The sequence below is a fragment of the Astatotilapia calliptera genome, chromosome 23, assembly GCF_964374335.1.
Source record: "Astatotilapia calliptera chromosome 23, fAstCal68.1, whole genome shotgun sequence".
Lineage (NCBI taxonomy): Eukaryota > Metazoa > Chordata > Actinopteri > Cichliformes > Cichlidae > Astatotilapia > Astatotilapia calliptera.
Window position 1 is genome coordinate 48,860,898 of NC_137443.1, and position 21,594 is coordinate 48,882,491.

Sequence of the window (21,594 nt, forward strand, 5' to 3'; positions counted from 1 at the left end):
GCCGTATTTCATACGGGTCCACATTTCCAATGCACGCTATTTTCTGCAAGTACCGCTGCTTCGCCTCTGGACGCAATCGGTCTCTATACAGTCCATTCTCTATTGAGCTGCTTTTAAGCATCTTGTAATCGTCGTTCCAACACAGTGTGTTTGATTTGATTCGTAGACCCCGAAAATGGTGCCGCGCTCCCACAATGCATTGCGGCGTGACGTCAACTCCAAAGCCCTATTACCCGGAGGAGGAGTGGGCGCTGAGGCTGCTCCAACTGCTGTCCGCCGAAGCCCAGGCAGTGGCTCTCAGCCTGCCCACAACAGTGAAGAGCAGCTTCTGTCTGGCAGCCGGTTGTGGACCGCTTAGGCCTCATGCTGTAGGACTATCACTGGTGTTTCCAGGAAGGACAGATGGGGCCGGAGAACCGGCCTTTCGCCTACCACAACATATTACTCAAACGACTGGAGAACTGGACAGGTCTTTCAGGAACTGTACTAAACTGGTTCAAAACATACGTAGAAAACAGGAAATACTTTGTATCAATAGGTAACTTCACATCTGAGCAGACAAGTATCACATGTGGAGTTCCCCAAGGTTCCATCTTGGGACCCCCTCTGTTTAACATTTACATGCTCCCACTGGCACAGATTATAAACAACAACAAAATAAACTATCACAGCTATGCAGATGACACACAAATATATATCACAATGTCACCAGGAGACCGAGGCCCTGTACAGGCTCTTGGTAAATGCATTGAGGAAATCAATGACTGGTTGTGCCACAATTTTCTCCAGCTAAACAAAAACAAAACTGAGGTAATAGTCTTTGGCGCCAAAGAAAAACGATTACAGGTCACCAGAGAACTTCAATCTATACATCTAAAAACCACAAACCAGGTGAGAAATTTGGGTGTAGTGATGGATGCAGACCTAAACTTAGAAAAACACATTAAGACAATAACAAAGTCAGCTTACTATCACCTCAAGAATATATCAAGGATAAAAGATCTGATGTCTCAACAGGACCTGGAAAAACTAGTCCATGCATTCATCTTTAGTAGGCTTGATTACTGTAACAGCATCTTTACAGGTCTACCTAAAAAATCAGTCAGACAACTACAGCTCATTCAGAACTCTGCTGCTCGAGTCCTCACTAAGACCAAAAAAGTGGACCACATCAGTCCAGCTCTGAGGTCTTTACACTGGCTGCCTGTCCGTCAGAGGATAGACTTTAAAGTTCTGATGCTGGCCTATAAAGCTCTGAATGGTTTAGGACCAAAATACATCAATGACCTCCTGACCCAGTATGAACCATCCAGATCCCTCAGGTCATCTGGATCCGGTCTTTTATCAGTTCCCAGAGTCAGAACCAGACACGGAGAAGCTGCATTCAGCTTTTATGCTCCTTATATCTGGAACAAACTCCCAGAAAGCCTCAGATCAGCTGAAACACTCAGTTTATTTAAATCCAGGTTGAAGACTCACCTGTTCTCAGCTGCATTTGAATAAAGCACCAAATCCACACTTTAAGCTTAAATTTCAAAACTTACATTTAACTACTGATTTTATCTGTTTTGATTTTATATACTGTTGTTTGTTTGTTTGTTTGTTTGTTTGTTAATTAGTTAGTTAGTTTATTTGCTTGTTTTAATCAATTTTAAATCATGCTTTTTATTTGTTCTTGTTTCTAATGTCTCTGTAAAGCACTTTGAATCACCTTGTTGTTGAATTGTGCTATACAAATAAACTTGCCTTGCCTTGCCTTGCCTTGCCTTGCCTTGCCTTGCCTTGCCTTGCCTTGCCTTGCCTTGCCTTGCCTTACGCTAGGCAGCTCGGCAACATGGTGAGGCAGTGGCTCCAACCTGGGCCTGCTGGAGGGAATGTGCATGTAGACCCTGGGCCACCAAACCCTGGTTTGACCCTGAGCCAAGGATTCCTTGTTGGAAGCAGAGAGGCTGGAAGTTAAATGTGTGCATGGGGACATTCACGAATATCCCATAGTGCCGCTTAAATACAAGGGCCAAACACACCTAGAGTAAGAGCTGCAGTTAGCCCGCGCCTCGCACATCCCTTAATTCTGGGGACAGATTGGCCCTTGTTGAATAGTGTGTTGGGGGCAGTGTGTGGGGATGTGTTCATGACCTTCATGTCTGTGCTGCTAGATGGGGCCTGATTATTTAAGACCTTGTATGTGAGGAGCAGGATTTTGAATTCTGGATTTAACAGGAAGCCAAAACAGGAGAAATCTGCTCTCTTTCTAGTCCCTGTCAGGACTCTTGCTGCAGCATTTTGGATTAGCTGAAGGCTTTTCAGCGAGTTTTTAGGACATCCTGATAATAATGAATTACAGTCGTCCAGCCTGGAAGTAATAAATGCATGAACTAGTTTTTCAGCGTCACTCTGAGACAGGATATTTCTAACTTTAGAGATGTTGCACAAATGGAAGAAAGCAGTCTTACATATTTGTTTAATATGTGCGTTGAAGGACATGTCCTGGTCAACAATGACTCCAAGGTTCCTCATAGTGTTACTGGAGGCCAAGGTAATGCCATCCAGAGTAAGAATCTGCTTAGATACCATATTTCTAGGCTTTTTAGGGCCGAGTACAATAACCTCAGTTTGATCTGAATTAAGAAGCAGAAAGTTAGCGGCCATCCAGGTCTTTATGTCTTAATAAAAGCATACTACAGAACCCAGTCTCAGAATATTGTCATACAGCTTTCAGTTCTGTGGTGAAGCCTGTCGATCACTGACACTAGTTTCAGTTATATCGACTCTGTCTGCCGGACTGCCACTGTAGGCTTACATTTAATGTACACATTTATGACCTTTTCGCCTTTTTTTGCTTTTCTGATTGAAATTAACAACCTGTCCTGTTAGTAAATTACCCAAACCTTAATACTATCCCTTAATTTGCTCTAAACTGCATGGCTCTTGTAACATTGGACACATCATAGTGAATATGAGCACTATTCAGCACTATTTGGCAATCGCACTCACACTTTGCCATGTTCAGTAAATCTGGCTTTTAGTTGTTTAAGGAAGAAAAACACTGTGCTGGTAGACACTCAAGATTCCAGTATCATTATTGATAATGGACAAACTGAGGCACCAAGCCATCCATAATTCTATCACTCTGCCTGTCAACAGTTGTCAGCACTTCTACTAATGTTCTGGAGTTATCGTTGGTGTTGAACGCAGCTCAGAATCAGAATCAGAATCAGAATCAGAATGGGTTTATTGCCAGATGTTGAGGTTTACAACATTAGGAAATTGCTGCGGTGCTTCAGTGCAGACAATAAGAATTAAAGTGCTATGTAGAAAGAAAGATATGTGCATGAGATATACATGAGATATATACTTGAGAATAAGAATTATGAGTGCTACGAAGAAAGATATATACATGAGTGCAGGTGGTGATCAGTGCCAGACATGAAATGATGCAGTGACACAGCGTAGGGTCATGTGTTAGTGGCGGGGACAGTCATGTGGTTATTGTTCATGTGTCCAACAGCAGAGGGGAAGAAACTGTTCTTGTGGCGAGAGGTTCTGGTGCGAATGGACCGGAGCCTCCTGCCTGAGGGGAGCAGGTCAAACTGACTGTGTCCAGGGTGAGAAGGGTCAGCTGAGATCCGGGCTGCACGCCTCAGTGTCCTGGAGGTGTACAGGTCCTGCAGAGATGGGAGTCTGCAGCCAATCACCTTCTCAGCAGAGCGCACAACACGCTGCAGTCTCTGTTTGTCCCTGATAGTGGCTCCAGCGTACCACACGGTGATGGAGGAGGTGAGGATGGACTCGATGATTGCAGTGTAGAACTGCATCATCGTCCGTGTTGGCAGGTTGAATTTCTTCAGCTGCCTCAGGAAGTACATCCTCTGCTGGGCTTTCTTGATGACGGAGGTGATGGTGGGCTCCCACTTCAGGTCCTGGGTGATGGTGGTACCCAGGAAGCGGAATGAGTCCACAGAGGTGATGGGGGTGTCAGTCAGGATGATGGGGGGAGTGGGGCTGTGTGCTTCCTGAAGTCCACAATAATCTCCACTGTCTTCTGGGCATTCAGCACCAGGTTGTTGTGGCTGCACCAAGACACCAGACGTTCAACCTCCCTCCTGTAGGCAGACTCATCCCCGTCCGAGATGAGTCCAATAACGGTGGTGTCATCTGCAAACTTGATTAGCTTGACAGACTGGTGGGTGGAGGTGCAGCAGTTGGTGTACAGGGAGAAGAGCAGAGGAGAAAGAACACAGCCCTGAGGGGAGCCGGTGCTGATGGTCCGGGAGTCCGAGACATTCTTTCCCAGCCTCACATGCTGCTTCCTGTCCGTCAGGAAGTCAGTGATCCACCGGCAGATGGGATCAGGCACATTCATCTGGGAAAGCTTGCCTCGGAGATGGTCTGGAAGGATGGTGTTGAAGGCAGAGCTGAAGTCCACAAACAGGATCCTGGCGTAGGTTCCTGGGGAGTCCAGATGCTGCAGGATGAAGTGTAGGGCCATGTTGATGGCGTCGTCTACAGACCTGTTGGCTCTATATGCAAACTGCAGGGGGTCCAGGAGGGGGGCCGTGAGGGTCTTGAGATGGGAGAGAACTAGGCGCTCAAATGACTTCATGACCACAGATGTCAGAGCCACGGGTCTGTAGTCATTTAGTCCAGTGATCCTAGGTTTCTTGGGGACAGGGATTATGGTAGAGGACTTGAAGCAGGCAGGCACATGACATGCCTGCAGTGAGGAGTTGAAAATGCCAGAAAACACTGGGGCCAGCTCGTTTGCACAGTGTCTGAGGGTGGCAGGAGACACACCGTCTGGGCCGGGAGCTTTCCGAGCATTCAGGTTCTTAAACTGCTTCCTCACATCTGCTTCATGAATATGAAGAGTTGTGGTGGGAGAAGGTGGTGTGAAATCCTCTTTTGTGTGGGGTGAGGGGGCGGGTGTTGCAGGTAAACAGTTTGAAGGTGGTGATGGCTCTATGGAGGGGGGAGAGGTGGGGGAATGAGTGTCCAAAGTGTCTCTATTGTTGGGGCCGTTGGAGGTGTGAAGGCTGCCTGATGGCTCGTCAAAACGGCAGTAAAAGTCGTTAAGGGTGTTGGCTAAGAGCAAGTCGTCAGTGGAGTGGGGGGTTTTAGGCTTGTAGTTTGTAATATTCCTAAAACCTTTCCACACAGAGGCCGAGTCATTCTCTGAGATCTGCTGCTGCATCTTCTCAGAGTGCTGATGTTTGGCAATGTCCACTTCCTTAGTGAACCTGTACTTGGCCTCTCTGTAGCAGTCCCTGTCTCCGCTTCTGAACGCCTTTCTCTTTTCCAGCCACAGCTTTTTGAGTTTAGGAGTAAACCAGGGTTTGTCATTGTTATAACTCACCCTGGTGCGTGATGGCACAATGCTGTCCTCACAGAAGTGGATATAGGAGGTGACAGTGTCCGTAAACTCGTCCAAGCTGTTAGAAGCAGCCTTCAATGTGTCCCAGTCTGTGGTCTCCAAACACGTGCGAAGCTCCTCCACAGCCTCGTTGCTCCACAGTTTTTTGGTCCTCACGACAGGTTTGGAGAGCTTCAGCCTCTGTCTGTGCGCGGGGAGCTGCAGGGTATTGCTCCCATTCTACTTCTTGTGAAGTCCGCACTGTTGGGTTAAACGATCTGGCACAGTTTTATACTGAAGGTAAGGGGAAAGAGGTCAGTACGGAACAAAACGAACTTCGGGATAGATGACGTGCCCTTTAACAGCGTTCATATTTCATAACTGAAGCATATCAAGATAATAAAACCTCCTGCCGCTACACAATTTTATCGGTGACTGAGTCAGGAGAGCTGTTGCTGCTGGGTTGTTCTTGCTTAAAGCACAACTTTTATTACTGAAAATATTCTTTTATGCAACATTAATGAATGAAACCTATGAGGATGTAAAGATATTGTTGACTTTATGAAGGTATATGTTCACTGGCAGCACTAACAAATCTTCTGCTGCTGAGCACTGAGGTATTAAGCACTCTGCACAGAAATTTCAAGCAAGACTATTTTTAAACTCTCCTGCTAATTCACAATCTCTCTGGGTGATTACCACCAGCATAACTATGCTAATTGTTTAATAAGCACACTTGCTCGGCATCAAAGGAGAGATTTTTGCATAATATTTCCCGCAAGTTCAAAGTTGTTGTTATGCTGAACAAATGGTCCTGACTGTAGGGGTTGCTTTTAAAGGCAGAGAGAGCAGGGTTAGGAGACGGCCATGTAATTGCATAATTAAAACAAGATTATCAAAGCCAAAAGCATCGCAGTTTTGTCATATATTTGCTGTTAAAAAGCTATAGGCTCCTTCTGTGCTCTGTGCTCGAGGCTTTACAGATCTAAATTGGGCACCAGTGTCAAGTACCAAGGCATTATCTAATGTGATTTAATGTATTCACTTTCTTCTCGATAGAATCCTGTGGCTGCATGATGAGGAAATGACTTTTTTTGTGCGTGTCTTTGAACACGTCCTCCAACTGTCCCTGGCAGATTTCTTAATTCAGACGGAAAATTTTAGCCAAGGTTGATTGAGTTGAGTCTCCAATCTCTCTCTGCTTTCTGTCTCCTTGAGCTTCAGAGTGAAACAGTGTCTACATTCTGCTTGCTACCTGCCATGTAGTGTCTCCGGGGGGGTCACGAGGAAGGAGGATTTTTGGCGTGACAGACACAATGTCAGCCTCGGCTAAGGAAGCAGAAACCCTCGGAGGTCTGAGCTGACTGGCAGTCAGTCGACAAGGTCATGATAGCAAAACTGCCTGGATGGCTTGAAGCCACTGCGTTAATCCTCTCACTCTGCCCGCCTCTGCCCACTTCTGACATTTCAGCCTCTTGATTTCACCACATCTGGCCCTCAAACTGGAACAAAACTGCGGTTGGCATAGTGTCAACCTGTCGGTCTTATCTTTCATAAGATCCCAAACATAACTACCCTTTGCTATTGACTAAAAACACAAACTCCCTAAAACAAACAAAGATGCAATCCTAACTCCAGGACTAACTTACCTTCGAGCAAACATGACCACAGGATAACATTTGAAACCATACCTCTGGAGACCTCTCATGCTCGTGCACCATTAGACACATTCAGTTTTTAAAAATTGAACTGTGGACCACACATATTTATAAATACATCGATGCCCCCCCCCCCCCCCCCCCAAAAGACAAAACAGATTGTCCTTCATGAGCAATGAATCATCCACCCACTGTGTTATGTCAGAATTTGTAAAGTAGACATTTCATGAATAGAATCTCACATTCCTTCGTTCTCTCCCTCCATTTATGTCATCATCCCACTCCTTTCTTCTCATTTCCCTCAGTGTTTAATGTTTAATTTAAACCTCTAGTGCAGAGCAGAATCAACAAGAGTGTGTCAGACCTGCAAAGTTCCACAGCGCCCTCACATGGATGTGAGATGGATGAGATTTCCTGCAGCCACACATGGAAAGACACAAGCCTACTATTTGCCAAGGAGGTGTAAGGCACCGTCTTTGCTATGCTTATTCAGGAAGCAATTATGTAAGTTGTCATTACACACACTTTAATCCCCTCCACTGTACTGCTGTGATAGACAGCTGGCATCAAAGTGTGAGCGAGGTAAAGAAGAGAGGAAATAGGCAGCAGGGAAGTGTGAGAGGTATCATCATACACACATTCCTGTTGTGAGACCTGTGCAGTGCAGGCCGACGCTGACAGGGACGCCCCCTCCACATGGGATTTCAAGCTGCTTCCATCCTTTCTCATTGAGCATCGTTATTTGTGCTGCATCAGTCTATCCTATAGCAAAATTGGACTGACGGAGTGTGTGGGTAGACTCATTACTGAGATCTTTGCTTTAAGCTACACTTATCAATATTTATATATCAACAATGACTCAAGTAATATATAAGGGATTGCTGGTGAGGAAGTCTCAGAGGATTAACATCAACTCTGAGGTTTACCTCACTTTAACTTATCTGTTGATTACTGAGGCCTCAGCAGCAGGAGACACCACACGGCTTTAATGTTATTCTTATACTTCCAACACCATCCAGAATGTCGTTTCATGCACCAGGCAGATGGGAGACCAAACCAGAGATAGAAAACACAACATCTACAACAATATACGTCCAATACTGATCATTCTTCTGTGTCAGTTAGGCTCGTTTGCGATATCAACTTTGTAAAACAACATTTACATTTAGTTCTGATTATTTTTTCTTCCACTTATCCAGGACCGGATCACAGAGAAGCCCGACCTCCCTCTCCCCAGCCACTTCCTCTAGCTGATCCGAGGGACACTAAGAGACGGTCTCTCCAGCGTGTCCCGGGGCCTCCTCCCTGTGGGACAAGCCCAGAACACCCAGGAGGAGTCAGAAAACTCATTTCTGCCACTTTTATCCACAGTGTTGTTCTTTCAGTCACTACCCAGAGATCATGGCCATAAGTGAGGGCAGGAAAGTAAACTGACCAGTAAATCGAGAGCTTTTACCCTCAGCTCTCTTTTCACCATAATGGACCAGTACAGCATCTGAGCAGAGAAAAGGAAGAAATAATGATGTGAAATGATGTGGAGCCATTGTTAAAAACAATAATCCATAATAGATCGATATGTCATTACTTTGGTGTCATGTTAATGGTTATTAGGTGGTTTTTATCAGGAGACAAATCTGTACAACAACCTATGAAAATACATTTAAAAGTCAAAAATGTATGAACATGCCTCTGTGAGTCACCTCAGGCTGACTGATGTTTTCTCTTATATCACCTTTGTCGTTGTCTACCTGAGAATAAGCAGCAAGAACAAGTGTGGGAACTAGATTCAGTCATTAGCAGACTTGTGGTGGAATCGTTGGCTTGGACAATTACAATCCAGGTGACAAAGACACAAATGCATCAAACTGACATCAACAAAGCTGATTCTCAGCGAGGCTGGGATTGGCACTTATAACAATTTCAGGCCCTGGATAAATAATCTTTTGTAAGCAACAGAGCACTAAACTTCAAAAACAAAATGTAATCCCCACCACGTACAGGGTGATGACAGCGAGTGAAGGGTATCAAGGTTAAACAGTGAGAGCTGACAGAACTGTGGTCAGAGAGCCTCCACTGATGTTTCCAGCTGTCAGCCAGAAGCAGCAAACTGATTTTAAAACAGCTCTTTAAAGTGGAAAAAGACAAACATTTCTGACATTTTGTGTTTCCCCTGCAGTGCAGCTGGGGGCACCAGACGGCAGATTCGGGTCAGGCAGGCAGCCCCTCTGCTCTCCTGGGTACAGACTGTAAATGAGTAAAGCTTGTTTAGCACACACACCAGTCACTGTGCTGCTGCTCAACACCCAGAGCAGTCAGAGCCTAACACCCTGACAGGAGCTGAAGCTACTGGAGTTACCCTCTCAGATATTTCAGGTGACTGTGTGATGAATAGTGATACTCTAGTAGCTTGGCTTTGAGCTTTACTCAGCCCAGGATCCCACTTATACCAAGCCCTCTGGCTTCAGCAACTCCTGTTTTCTGTGATGATTCCATAAAACTGAGACACCATCCTGAGTTTTGGAGCGTCCACAGGTCGAGACTGCTGCTGCTGTGACCCAAGACCAGGAATAGGACCTGGATGGGGGAAACGTAGCTGCTGACTTTAGATGATGTTACCTACACCCACTTTCAGTCTCAAAATTAAGTCAAAAAATAATCGACAAGTTCTTTCATTGCCATCCGAACCCTATTTCCTCATTATTATATGACAAATTAAGAAAACAAAATACATTCAGTCAGTCATCACCTTTCCCGCTAAATCTGGGCTCCATATATTTCAGTTCAATACTTGTTCAGTCGCTCGGGCCATGCTACTGAACTCAAATTCCTCATCTAATGACTCCACACACGGCCCAGTCATTCCAGCAGCCTGATCATTCGTGTTCACCTAGAGTTAAATTTACCACTAGCTTCCTCCTCATAAGCTTGCAGCAACACATTTAAAAGTTTGTACATTCAAAGATTTATCATGAGTGGTATCTCAGCCCTGTAAGCAGAAGGTGATGACTTTGACCTCCCATCAGCTCAGTCTTAGGTTCAGCAGTAGACCACACGTTCTTTATGAGCAACCGACGGAAAATGGGGAAAATGGGCTAAAGAACCCTTTGCTATTCAAAAGAATTACTGACAGTACACTCACCGTAAATCTAGCCACAGTTATAAAAGTTCAAAGAAACATCTACAAGAGAGCAGAGTGTTTCAAAACTCTCAGCAGGGCTTTAAACTCGCTGCGCAGGTAAATGAGACATGAGACTTCCAAACCCTGACCTGCATAGCTGCACTGGACTGCAGGAGTTTATCAGCGTTAAGGGTTTTACGTGTTTTTCACCAGATTATATAAATGATTGTAACTTGTAGTCACAGTTGGTAATATCAACACTTCACCGAGTTATTTTGATTCCTCAGAGGCGTCCAATGGAAGACAAAACACTGCTCAGCAACGTTCCCTCTAAGCTGCGCCGTGCACAATTGTGCACTGCTGGCACGTCTCTGCGCACAGAAAATCTGCGTTGCGCACAAAATAAAATCTAACCTGAATTGGAATTAAAATAAATACTTTAACAATTCTGTTTGCAGTGTGAGTCAGTGATGCAATATTCACAAAGGGCAAGGGATTCTGGGTAATCCTCAGAATAATGGAGGATTCCTGCAAGGTAAGGAATGCGCAAATGTCGTGGGGAGGAAAAATCATATCGCAGGCTGTTAAAGTAATACAGTCTGACCCGATTATTTTTGTTGTTTATACATCATTTGTTGCGGGTCATTTCTCCAGTCTTTATGTTGAACTGAGTGCACGTTTATGTGAGATTTCTTTATTGGGAGGAGAGGAAACAAAATGGGAGCATAGTTAGCTAACTCTGTTGTTGCTTTCCCGTTTAGATTTTGTGCTGATTGCCCACGACATTAAAAAGAGAGCATTCTAACCATTGCCTTTTTGTTGTGAATGCAGGTATGTGACTGTGCCACACTGTTTAGAGAATTTACATTGTTCCATGTACAGCTTTAAAATATATTTCTATATTCCTTTCATTTGGGAAATTTAACATGCAATGTTAATGGTGTTGAAGTTTTTCTATTTTGGTTGTATAAATTTACCACTATACGATCACACTGCAAGTGGAAATGTAATCCTCAGAATAATGGAGGATTCCTGCGAGACCAGAGAAGACACTACACAGAGGTCACATTGGTGCCGTGACTCGTTCGTGACGCTGCTGAATCGGGCTGGTGTCTTCTCATCACAGCATCATCGTGGAGCATCAGCTGCCTTATTGTTTAGTCTGTTGGGTAACGGAATCAAACTTTGGGGACTGTTGGACATACTTTTATATTGGCTTTGTATATTGCCATATTGTATTAAGTCCACCTTAGCTCTATTAATATTCTGCTAGATATGGATCTAAGTGACTCTGATGACACCCCAAATGTGACTCCCCTTGTTGTGGGTAGGGGCAGAGGGTTCACAACTGTTCCTTTTTCACTGGGTGACTGTCGGGTGGGGCATAGAGCAGCAGATAGTTCTTGTGAGCTGGTGGCTGAGTCGCAGTCAGTACAGTGCACTAAGTCATCTACCTCAGACCCCCCAATAACTGATGTGAGTCTAGTCGACCAAATGAGCGACATTGTGCAGCAAATTGGGCAACGCCTGGCTGATAGCATTCTGTCACACCTGACTACGCCACACACTTCGAGCCCTGCATCTGCTACATATACATGTCCTGAGGTGGCGCATGAAACAACAGATCTCCCCTCCAGCCGCTCACTAGATCTCTCTCAAGTCCAGCTGGTGGCTCCACGACAGGTTAAAGACCCACCTGTGTTTCGGGGGGAGAGTTCGGACTCATTGTCTGTTGATGAGTGGCAGGAAGCCATGCAGAGTTACATAAAGAAGAGTGCCATTCTTCCAGAAAACCAAGCTGAGGAGATTTTGATGCATCTGAGAGGCAGGGCAAAAGATGTTGTGAAATTTGGTGTGAGGAATGGTGGAATTGATGTCCAGCATAATCCACAAGCTATCTACAGACTTCTGAACAAACATTTTAGTTCCACCCAGTGCTCGTCTGTGCCCCTGGCTGACTTTTATTCCACCCTGCCGAAGGACCGAGAGGATCCATATGAGTACTGGCTGAGGCTGAACAAGGCTGCTGATGTTGTTGGCAACTGTCTTAAGGAGCAGGGGAAATCTTTTGAGAACTCTGGTGTGGAGGTTGCACGCATGTTCATCAGACACTGCCCCTGCAGAGACTTGGCTCTTATTTTTAGAACCAAAACATGTGATAAATGGTCAGCTCGTGAAGTTCAGGAGGTACTGGATGAGTATCACCTGGGTAAGGGGTTCCAGTCTCCTCCACAGACGGGTAACTGTGTCTATGTGAATAAGGCAGAGGTTAGCACAAATGGTACTCCTTGTTTGGCTGACCATGAGCAGAGGCCAGCTGTGAGTCAGGATGGCTCTGCTATTGAGAGGTTGATCAGCATGCTAGAGAAGGTGCTGCTTCAAGGCCCAGGCTATGCTCGAGCTAATGCCAGGCGACAGAGTGCCCGACTGCCGAGAATACCGGGCTTAGATGACACACCATGTTCCATCTGCAGAGATAGCTCCCACTCCACACTCACGCACTGTCGGGAAAACAGATTGTGCTTCATGTGTCACCTACCTGGTCATTCGAGACGTAACTGCCCAGAGGGCAAGTGTACTCCTTCCAGTGGTCATCAGGGAAACTGAACGATCTGCGTGGAGGGGAGGACAGCGCAGATCCAGCAAGTAAGCCTCCCATCTTGGATGTGACTGATATTAATGATTATGACACTTTGTATTCTACTTACAGTGGCATTGTCCCGCCAAATAAAACACTGATTGCACAGGGCTTGCATAGGCTCTCAAACACTGATAGTTTATTCTACTCTGCAGTGACTACTAGTGGTGGACAAGTTCTTAAAGCATTAGTGGACAGTGGCTCTATGGCGTGCACCATAAGTGAGACAGTTGATGAGAAACTTTCACAATCGATACCTGATATTGAGAGACGTTCAGCTGAAGACGTTGTCATTGTTGTGGGGGTCACCTCGTTACGCCTTCTGCTATGTATGATCTTACAGTGTCAATATATGGCTTTAAGGTGGTGATTCCTGTTCTGGTGGTTCCAGGCCAGGCTGATGACATGATTCTGGGCAGCAATGCGATAAAGTGGCTTATTTCACAGTTAAAAATGACTGTTGGTACCCAGGATGATGCTTTCCCTCATTTGGCAACTTTGCTGTCCTATTCTGATGACTGTGGTGGCAGAGCAATGCCTCCAAGTTTCGGCACTGCAAAGTTTAAGAGACGCATCACCTTGCAGCCCTTGTCTGAACATTTAGTGTGGGCTAAGCTGCCTGCTCCTGATGCCTCAGCGGTGGGAAGTGCTGTCATTATTGAACCCACTCAGTCTCGATCCAAACCTGCACAGATCCTAGTGGGGCGAGTTGTCACTTCCTTGTTTGGGGATGGTTGGGTCCCTGTTAAAGTGGTGAATCCCTCCGACAAGCCCCTCACTCTCAGGACAAATGCTAAGGTTGCTGATGTGTCCCCCTGTCTTTCTGTGCAGGACTTACCTGAACCTGTTCAAATTCGATCCAGTACACAATACACACAGAACTCGTCGCCCGCACCGAGATCAGAAGCGGAGATGTCACAGCACTTGTGTGATTTGGGCCTGCAGGACCTGGACCTCTCGTCCTGTGAAGTTTCCCCAGAATGGAGAGATAGGCTGCTGCGACTCATTGAGCAGTATGAGTCCATCTTTTCAAGGCACAAAATGGACTGCGGTGAGGCTGCTGACTTTGTCCACAGAATCCGCCTGGTGGATGACAAGCCCTTCAGACTGCCATACAGACGGGTCCCACCATGCCATTACGAGAAGCTTCGCACTGCCCTAGATGAGATGGAGGAGTCAGGGATAATCCGTAAGTCCCAGAGTGAATTCTCATCCCCCCTTGTCTTAGTTGTTAAGCCAAATGGTGACCTGCGCATATGCAATGACTTTAGATGGTTAAATGCAAGAACAGTTAAAGATGCACATCCATTGCCTCATCAGTCAGACGCCCTCGCAGCACTTGGTGGTCCCTCAACACCAGCTCCCTGCACAAGAAAGCCCAACAGCGTCTCTTCTTTCTGAGAAGACTGAGAAAGGCCCGGCTTCCACCACCGATCCTGACCACCTTCTATAGAGGAACTATTGAGAGCATCCTGAGCGGCTGCATCACTGTCTGGTTTGGGAACTGTGCCATATCAGACCGCAAGACCCTACAGCGGATAGTGGGAACAGCAGAGAGGATCATCGGGGTCTCTCTACCCTCTATTGAGGACATCTACACCACACGCTGCATTCGCAAAGCCACCAGCATTGTGGCTGATCGGACACACCCCTCTCACACACTCTTTACACTCCTGCCATCTGGAAAAAGGTACCGAAGCATTCGGGCACGCACATCCAGACTGTGCAACAGCTTTTTTCCACAAGCCATCCGTCTCCTCAGCAAAAAGGGACTGACTGATAAATACGCACACACACACACATACACTAACATTATCACTCAGCTTAACTCAAATACCTCAAAACATTGAGACTGGACTGACTAACCAACACAAAGCGCAAACACACTGACCTACACCACCAAACCATCGCACACACCAACCTGTAAATGCTCTTTTGCACAATATTATTACTAGATATATTATATATTATTTTTTTTTTGCACTAACTTGTCTTGTAGCACCTTGGTTCCTGGAGGAACGTTGTTTCGCCTCACTGTGTATTTTTAAACTGTATATGGTTGAAGTGACAATAAAGTTGAACTTGAACTTGAACTTGAATGTTTTTTTTTTCTACAATGGATCTCACATCGGGGTTTTACAATGTCAGACTCCACGAGGACGACAAAAAATACACGGCATTCTCCTCCCCATTTGGCCTTCATGAATATAACAGGATGCCTCAAGGCCTGACAAATAGTCCTGCTACTTTTATGCGGATGATGATGTCCATTTTTGGTGATGAGAACTTCACAAGTTTGTTGTGTTATCTGGATGACCTTATGGTCTATGCCCCATCCGAACAGGTGGCTCTTGAACGTCTGCAGATGGTTTTCTCACAACTTTCTGCCAACAACCTGAAGCTCGCACCAAAGAAATGCCACTTTCTTCAGCGGTCTGTGAAGTTCCTGGGACACATCATATGTGGTGAGGGTGTGAAAACAGACCCAAGTAAAGTGCAGGCTATAGACAATGTGGAGGAAGCAGACCTGATGGAGTCTGACGGGGTGACACCACGTGCAAGGAAAATCAGATCCTTCCTGGGGATGGTTCTCTACTACCATCATTTTATCGAGCGGTGCTCTGCAAAAGCTAAGCCACTGTTTGATCTTGTGGCTGAACCAGCTGCGCTACGCAAGAGAGGTAGAGGCCGTAAGCCTAAATTTAAAAGGGGCCACGTGAAGCTGTCTCCGGCTAACTGGACTGATGAGTGCAGGGAAGCATTCAAGGCCCTAAAACATGAACTTGTGCATAGTGTCACATTAGCCCATCCAGATTTTACTGCGCCCTTTCTCCTTGCAGTTGATGCTTCCTTTGACGGCCTTGGAGCCGTCCTCTCACAGTTGCCCCCTGATGGTAGCATCGCCAGACCAGTGGCATTCGCCAGTAAGACCCTGTCACACTCTCAGCTAAACTATCCTGTACAATGCCCGACCATTAAATGACAGAAGAAAAGTTTTACAATATTTACAATTTACTACAAAAATTTACAAATGTCCACACATTTCCTGTGGGTCGCCTTCTCTTCTTGCATCCATTTCAATTCCAGCATCATCCTGTATCCATGTGTTTGCTCACATCATGTTTTCTTAATCTGTGGTTCTGCTTTTCTATTAAAGTCTAAAACTTACGGAAAGTCGACAAATACCTGGTAGTAGCATTAAAGTCTCTCTTGTCTCTCCTGCCCTCTACCAACTCTCAGCCTCATTGTCCTTTGCTTCATTGCACACTCTGTGCTCTCTCCTGTCCTTTGTATCTTTCAGCCTTATCGCCGGCTCACTGCTCGATGCTCAGCTTCAGCAGACTCCAGCCTCTCTGCTCTACGTAGGTTATCAGCAGCCTCAAACCTTAATGCAGGATGTTGCTGCTCTCTGACCTCTGCATACCAGCATATTACAGGATCTCTGACCTCAGCTGCGTGGATCCTCGACACAGGTTCCCCTTCTGTCTTCTGTCCTTTGTCTGCTTTCTGCCTTATTGCATTCTCTCTGCTGGCAGTCAGTGGCCTGAATGCTGCCTCTCTGCTAGCATTCTTCAACCCAGTTAGCCTCCACTCCACGTACTCTAAATCTCACTGTCATTCTCCCTTTCAGACGCCTTCATGGAGCCTACCTCTTCCCCATCTCTGCCTCTCCTTCATCAGGCTCCATTCAAGCCTCCATCTTCATCTCTGCCACCAGCGTCCAGAGTCCGCGGGTCCTAATCCCTATCACTGCTGTGATGGGCCATCGGACACTAACCACCAAATACATCAATTGAATTCATTTCCTTCTAATGGGCTCTCTTTCTTGAACTAATATGTCTTTCTTATATTAACATATAGCACAAGTGTGCTTCAGTGAGCTACTTTTTCCTCTCTTACTTTGAGTAGAATTCAGAGCCTGCACTTTTTCACTTTTGCTGAGTAAAGAAGTTGATTAAGTACTTTGCAGACTTCAACCTAACTAAAGAACGTCTGTACTTTTGCCAGAAAAGCTGCAGCTTTTTCCACTAAAATGAGGGAAAAACAGAGACACTCAGTGTGGCTGAAGGAAAAAGGAGCTCGGACATCAAACTTATGGAAAAGTGGGTGGAGGAGGTGGTGACCTGTCCGCTTAAGATGAAAAGAAAATAGGGAATGGATGGATGAGTGAAAGACACAATAATATATGACGGGAGATTATTTAAAAAATCGAATACGTTTAAAGGTTAAACATCTTTCCATTTAATATTTTCTTTGCATCTGCAATGCAATATTTTTTTTATATTGCATTGCATATATATTTTTTTATAATTCCAGACATTTTGTGGCTTATGGTGTTTTAAATGTAAGTAATAATTAAAAAAGAAGAATTTAGCAGTGGTCATTGTAGTTTTACAGACATTTGTTCGTACACACGGTCAGGGGCACTTCTAAAAGTGCAGGATGGAGAAATTCAGGTATGAACACATTGAAAAAAACACTGATTGGTGCATAAAGTCTTCTTATGCACAGTTTAAACACAGATTTGTATGTAAATCTATTATTCTGCTGCAGAACAAATCCAAGGGTGTGACACACCTCTGAAAGCTGTTTTTCCTTGGTCAGAGTGGAAAGGCTTCAGTGGAGGTGGGGTGCAGCAACCCTCCCAGACTTATACCCACTGTGTATTTCCCACGTGGGCTTTGATACACTGCTCTGTCTACGTCCACTTTTCTGTTGTACCACTGTCACTGTGTGAAACGTGAATTCATCATCAAAAAGATCATTCACTATAAAATGCTGGAATGTTTGAGTCCACCTGAAGTGTTCTGCCAGTGTTCAGGAGAGTGAGATTTGGCAGCTGGGTGCAGATCTTAGAGAAAAGGGTTACTTAGAATAACATAGTGTCACACCAGAAGGTTTGGAGACCATGATCAAGCCCTGTGCTGCTCTGAGGACAACTCCTCTCTGTGCATTTACAATTCAAAAGGATATAAGCATATTTTTGTCAGAGTTATATTGTTGGATTGTTATTTATGCTTAGAAACATACAATCATATATGCTTATAAGTATATAATCGATTGCATAATGATAGAGGTCTGATCCTTAGTAGTCTGCAAAGACTCTGTGTGCTTCCAGAGTGTTCTGGCACACACATCCTAAGGTCATGAGAGAGCTCGGACCTTCTCTTTCTGTTTTATGGTGCAGGAGGACACCTACTCTGTGTCTGTTTAAGTGTAAGTGCCCTTTGTTTAGGTGAACTGCTGGACTCACAGGCCCAGCAGAGTTAGTGGAGTCATTCACGGGGTCACCTGTTGACCCACACACATACCTACACTACACACAGACAGTACTCTTTGTTTACATGTATGCCTGTGTAAGATGTCATATGTTAATGAACTTGTGCATATTCATGGAACCTCAATAAAGAGCAGTGCTATAGCTAACTGAGAGTAACTGGGGTTCAGGAACAGCATTGTCACTGTTATCTCCCTCATGCACGAGATCACGCTGTCTCGGTGGAGTTGAATAAACTCGGCCGTCTGCTCCTTGCTGTCTAAAATATAACAGGACACTGGAGTAAACTCTCGACCGTCTCACACACTGTTTATCAGTTTTCTGTTTGACGTTTATTCAGCTGTGTGAAAACCAAGGAGGAACCCACCCGGGGATTAATAAAGCTTGATTTAATCTAATCTAAGAACTTTAATCTCAGCCAAACCGATTTACTCACGAACAAACAAAACACTGAAAAAAGCCAAACAATAACATTTTACGTTGTCTAAGTGAATTATATATTACGTTTAACCCGAGCAGCGAAAGTCCGCGGTGATCTGAAAATGATGTGCCGGGAGTTGTGCCGTTCTCGGCCGCATCAGTGACCCTCGAGCTCCCGGCTAGCTGTCGAGCTGGTGGGTAGCAGACGTCTCTGAAAACGTCGAAGCACTTTGGCAAATATGCGATATCTTGATAAACCGAGCAGATATTTGATGTTTACACAACTACTTTCTCGCCTGAAAATATGTCAAAAGTTTATTTTGTGACCCAGAAAGATTAGTAAGAGTCATTTTAAAACTTAGTAGCGGCCGCCGTTGCTGGAAACTGGAGTTTGGCTGGGCCGCGCTATGAATTCTGGGATATGGTAGGCCACGAAGGACACACCCGACCCATCCTTCAAATTTGGTGAAAAGGAGGACTCATTTGTCGGCTGCATTTGGAGGAGTCTACGAATTTGGACAGCCTTCTGCGCGTCGCTGTGACGTAATCGGTCTACAAATGCGGCCTCAGGAGGATGCAGCCCATGAATTTGGACACGACCAAAGAGCTCTACCTGGTGTCCAATGCTTTTGCCATTGTAGTAGAATTGTCTTGGCTGTTCCAGCAATAGGGTTGTGCTTAGACAACCCTATCAATTTTACCTGAATTTCCAACCCGTTTATCTCATAAAGCTAATAAACAAAGATAAGTTTAGTTACAAATCTAATCAAAGCCATCAGTGTAGCTTTAAACTGATGTGCACTACCCTTATTCTAACCTAATAATACCTGACCTTGAGCATGGCCACCACATCGGTCTGTCCCAGTCTAACATAGTACAACACTGTAAACTTCATCATAGTACTGAAACGTACACTAAAGTAACCTGGTTTCTAAGCAAAAGAATATGTAGGTCCAATGTCTCCTTTAAAAACTGTCAAATGAAATAGGATATTACAATGAAGCTTTACATTTTCAGTTTATCAAACTGCACTTGTTGAGCAGTCCTTACATTTGAAAAAATCCTTTCCTCTTTGTTACTTTTTCTCATTCTCCGAGTGTCAGCACACTCACATTAATGTGTTCTTGTTTCTCTCCCTGGGAAATACAGCAACTGTACGTTAGCTGCCAGACCAGAAGAGTTTTGGAGACATTTGTTGAGCTGTCTTCAGTTGCAGTGTTGGGAAGGTTACTTTTAAAATGTATTACATTACAGATTACAGAATACATGCCCCAAAATGTATTCTGTAACATATTCCGTTACGTTACTCAATGAGAGTAATGTATTCTGAATAGTTTGGATTACCTATTACATTATCGTGCTTTTTACAACTACATGAATGTCCTATTGCTGTGTGATTTATTACTGTTACTGAAGGTTACTCTCCACACCAACACCAACCAGATGTTTAAATCTTAATATAAAAGAGTAACAGTAGGTGGACATTAGGTAAGGCTGCACTTTTTGCAGCATTCTCGTGTAGAAACTATTCCACGCGTATATAAAACAGGTCCGTGGCTCCGAACCGTAGTAAAGGGACCTCTGGCTGATACGTCGGTTGAAAAATAGCTTTACTTTGTTGTCTGGGTCACTTTGCTAGCGAGAGACAGAGAGAGGCGTTGAAAGGCTGCTCCAACAGAACTTATTGTTTCAGAGAAAAACACGAACACAGTGTACAGTCGAGTCTAAATAGCTTACTTACAGCTGGGCTCGTCAGGCACCCTTCTTAGCTGCAGTGGTTATTATTATATTTACATGCTTCCAGCTCCCGTTTCTGCTCCGTGACAGCTCGTACTTTTCCTTTTTCTCCCTCCTCGCTCACAGACACATAACGGGTATGGCAGTCCATTCTCCCTGCAGCACGGACTACACTGCCCATCAGGCTACATGCTTTAGAGCTATGCCTGTAACACTCTGCCTGTTGCCTTCATATTAAATCATTTTTGTATAATAATTTTTAGAGCCTCTTATTGCGTGTTTTGTTTGGGTTTTGGGTTTGCACCAGCGTGGAATTACCAAAAACTAGAGAGACCATAGCCGAACATATGAAACAGGAAAATACCGCCATGTAATCCCTTTATTTCAGGAAAGTAACTGTATTCTGAATACCACCTTTTTAAACAGTAACTGTAACAGAATACAGTTACTCATATTGTGTATTTTAAATACGTAACGGCGGTACATGTACTCCGTTACTCCCCAACACTGTTCAGTTGACACCAGCAGCACGAACACACAAAAGAGACATTGAGGGGAACATGGTATGTCATTTTTTTATTACTGATCAAATATCATCATGCCATTGGTAGAGTCAATGATTTCTTCACTTCAGGGGTTGGAATGAAGTTAAGGGTCATTGTGGCTCACTTTAACCTCTCCAGTTTTTTCTCTCGGACTTCTCTGTGTCCACCACAGAAATGTGCTTTTTCACCATTATTATTTCAAAGATGAGACATCCAGCAAACGTGGAAAAGAAGGCAGAGGAATGCCATGCAGCAAATGTGTAGTATCCCACGAGTGAAAGTGGGGCCTCAGCTGCTCACGTGGTGTGTGCCACAGTCACTCAGCCACTGGGCCGCTCCAGGCACTTTTCCTGATCACAGTGCTCATTTAACAAACTCTGTATCTGTGAAGTTTCTTTTCTTCCTTTCAGTGAACATCGCTTGAGGTATTGATCTGATGGTAAGCTCACATTGGTTCTGTTTGTTCTACGTGATCATGCATTGAATTCAAATGGATTAGATTTATATAGCGCTCTTCTAAGGTTACACTTACAGAGTGCTTCACGCTGCAAACAAGTCTCACAAATATATGTGCAGCATTTTATGTTACATACACATATGTATATATATACATATACATATATATATACATATATATACATATATATACACACATATACATATTTAAATATATACATATATATATATATATATATATACATATACCGGTCCCCTCCAACTACCGACCAATAACCTGCCTCAGTACTACATGGAAGCTCCTGTCAGGCATCATATCGGCTAAGATGAACAGGCACATGGGTCAATACATGAGCGGGACACAGAAAGGAATTGGCAAGAATACCAGAGGCAC

General features: G+C 44.6%; 2 protein-coding genes across 2 annotated transcripts; both read left to right on the forward strand.

Annotated features, from left to right (window-relative positions):
* The first annotated feature begins 10,642 nt into the window (after window positions 1–10,642).
* Window positions 10,643–13,054, forward strand: LOC113015875 (uncharacterized). Its single transcript, XM_080297348.1, has 2 exons — window positions 10,643–10,957; window positions 11,144–13,054. The coding sequence occupies exon 2, from the start codon at window positions 11,402–11,404 to the stop codon at window positions 12,731–12,733; it is 1,332 nt and encodes a 443-aa protein (XP_080153474.1). The 5' UTR covers window positions 10,643–10,957; window positions 11,144–11,401; the 3' UTR covers window positions 12,734–13,054.
* A 107-nt stretch (window positions 13,055–13,161) lies between these two features.
* Window positions 13,162–16,566, forward strand: LOC145424229 (uncharacterized). The gene is made up of 2 exons (XM_080297349.1): window positions 13,162–16,237; window positions 16,396–16,566. Exon 1 carries the CDS (start codon window positions 13,170–13,172, stop codon window positions 14,163–14,165), a length of 996 nt encoding a protein of 331 aa, XP_080153475.1. The 5' UTR covers window positions 13,162–13,169; the 3' UTR covers window positions 14,166–16,237; window positions 16,396–16,566.
* The last annotated feature ends 5,028 nt before the right edge of the window (window positions 16,567–21,594 follow it).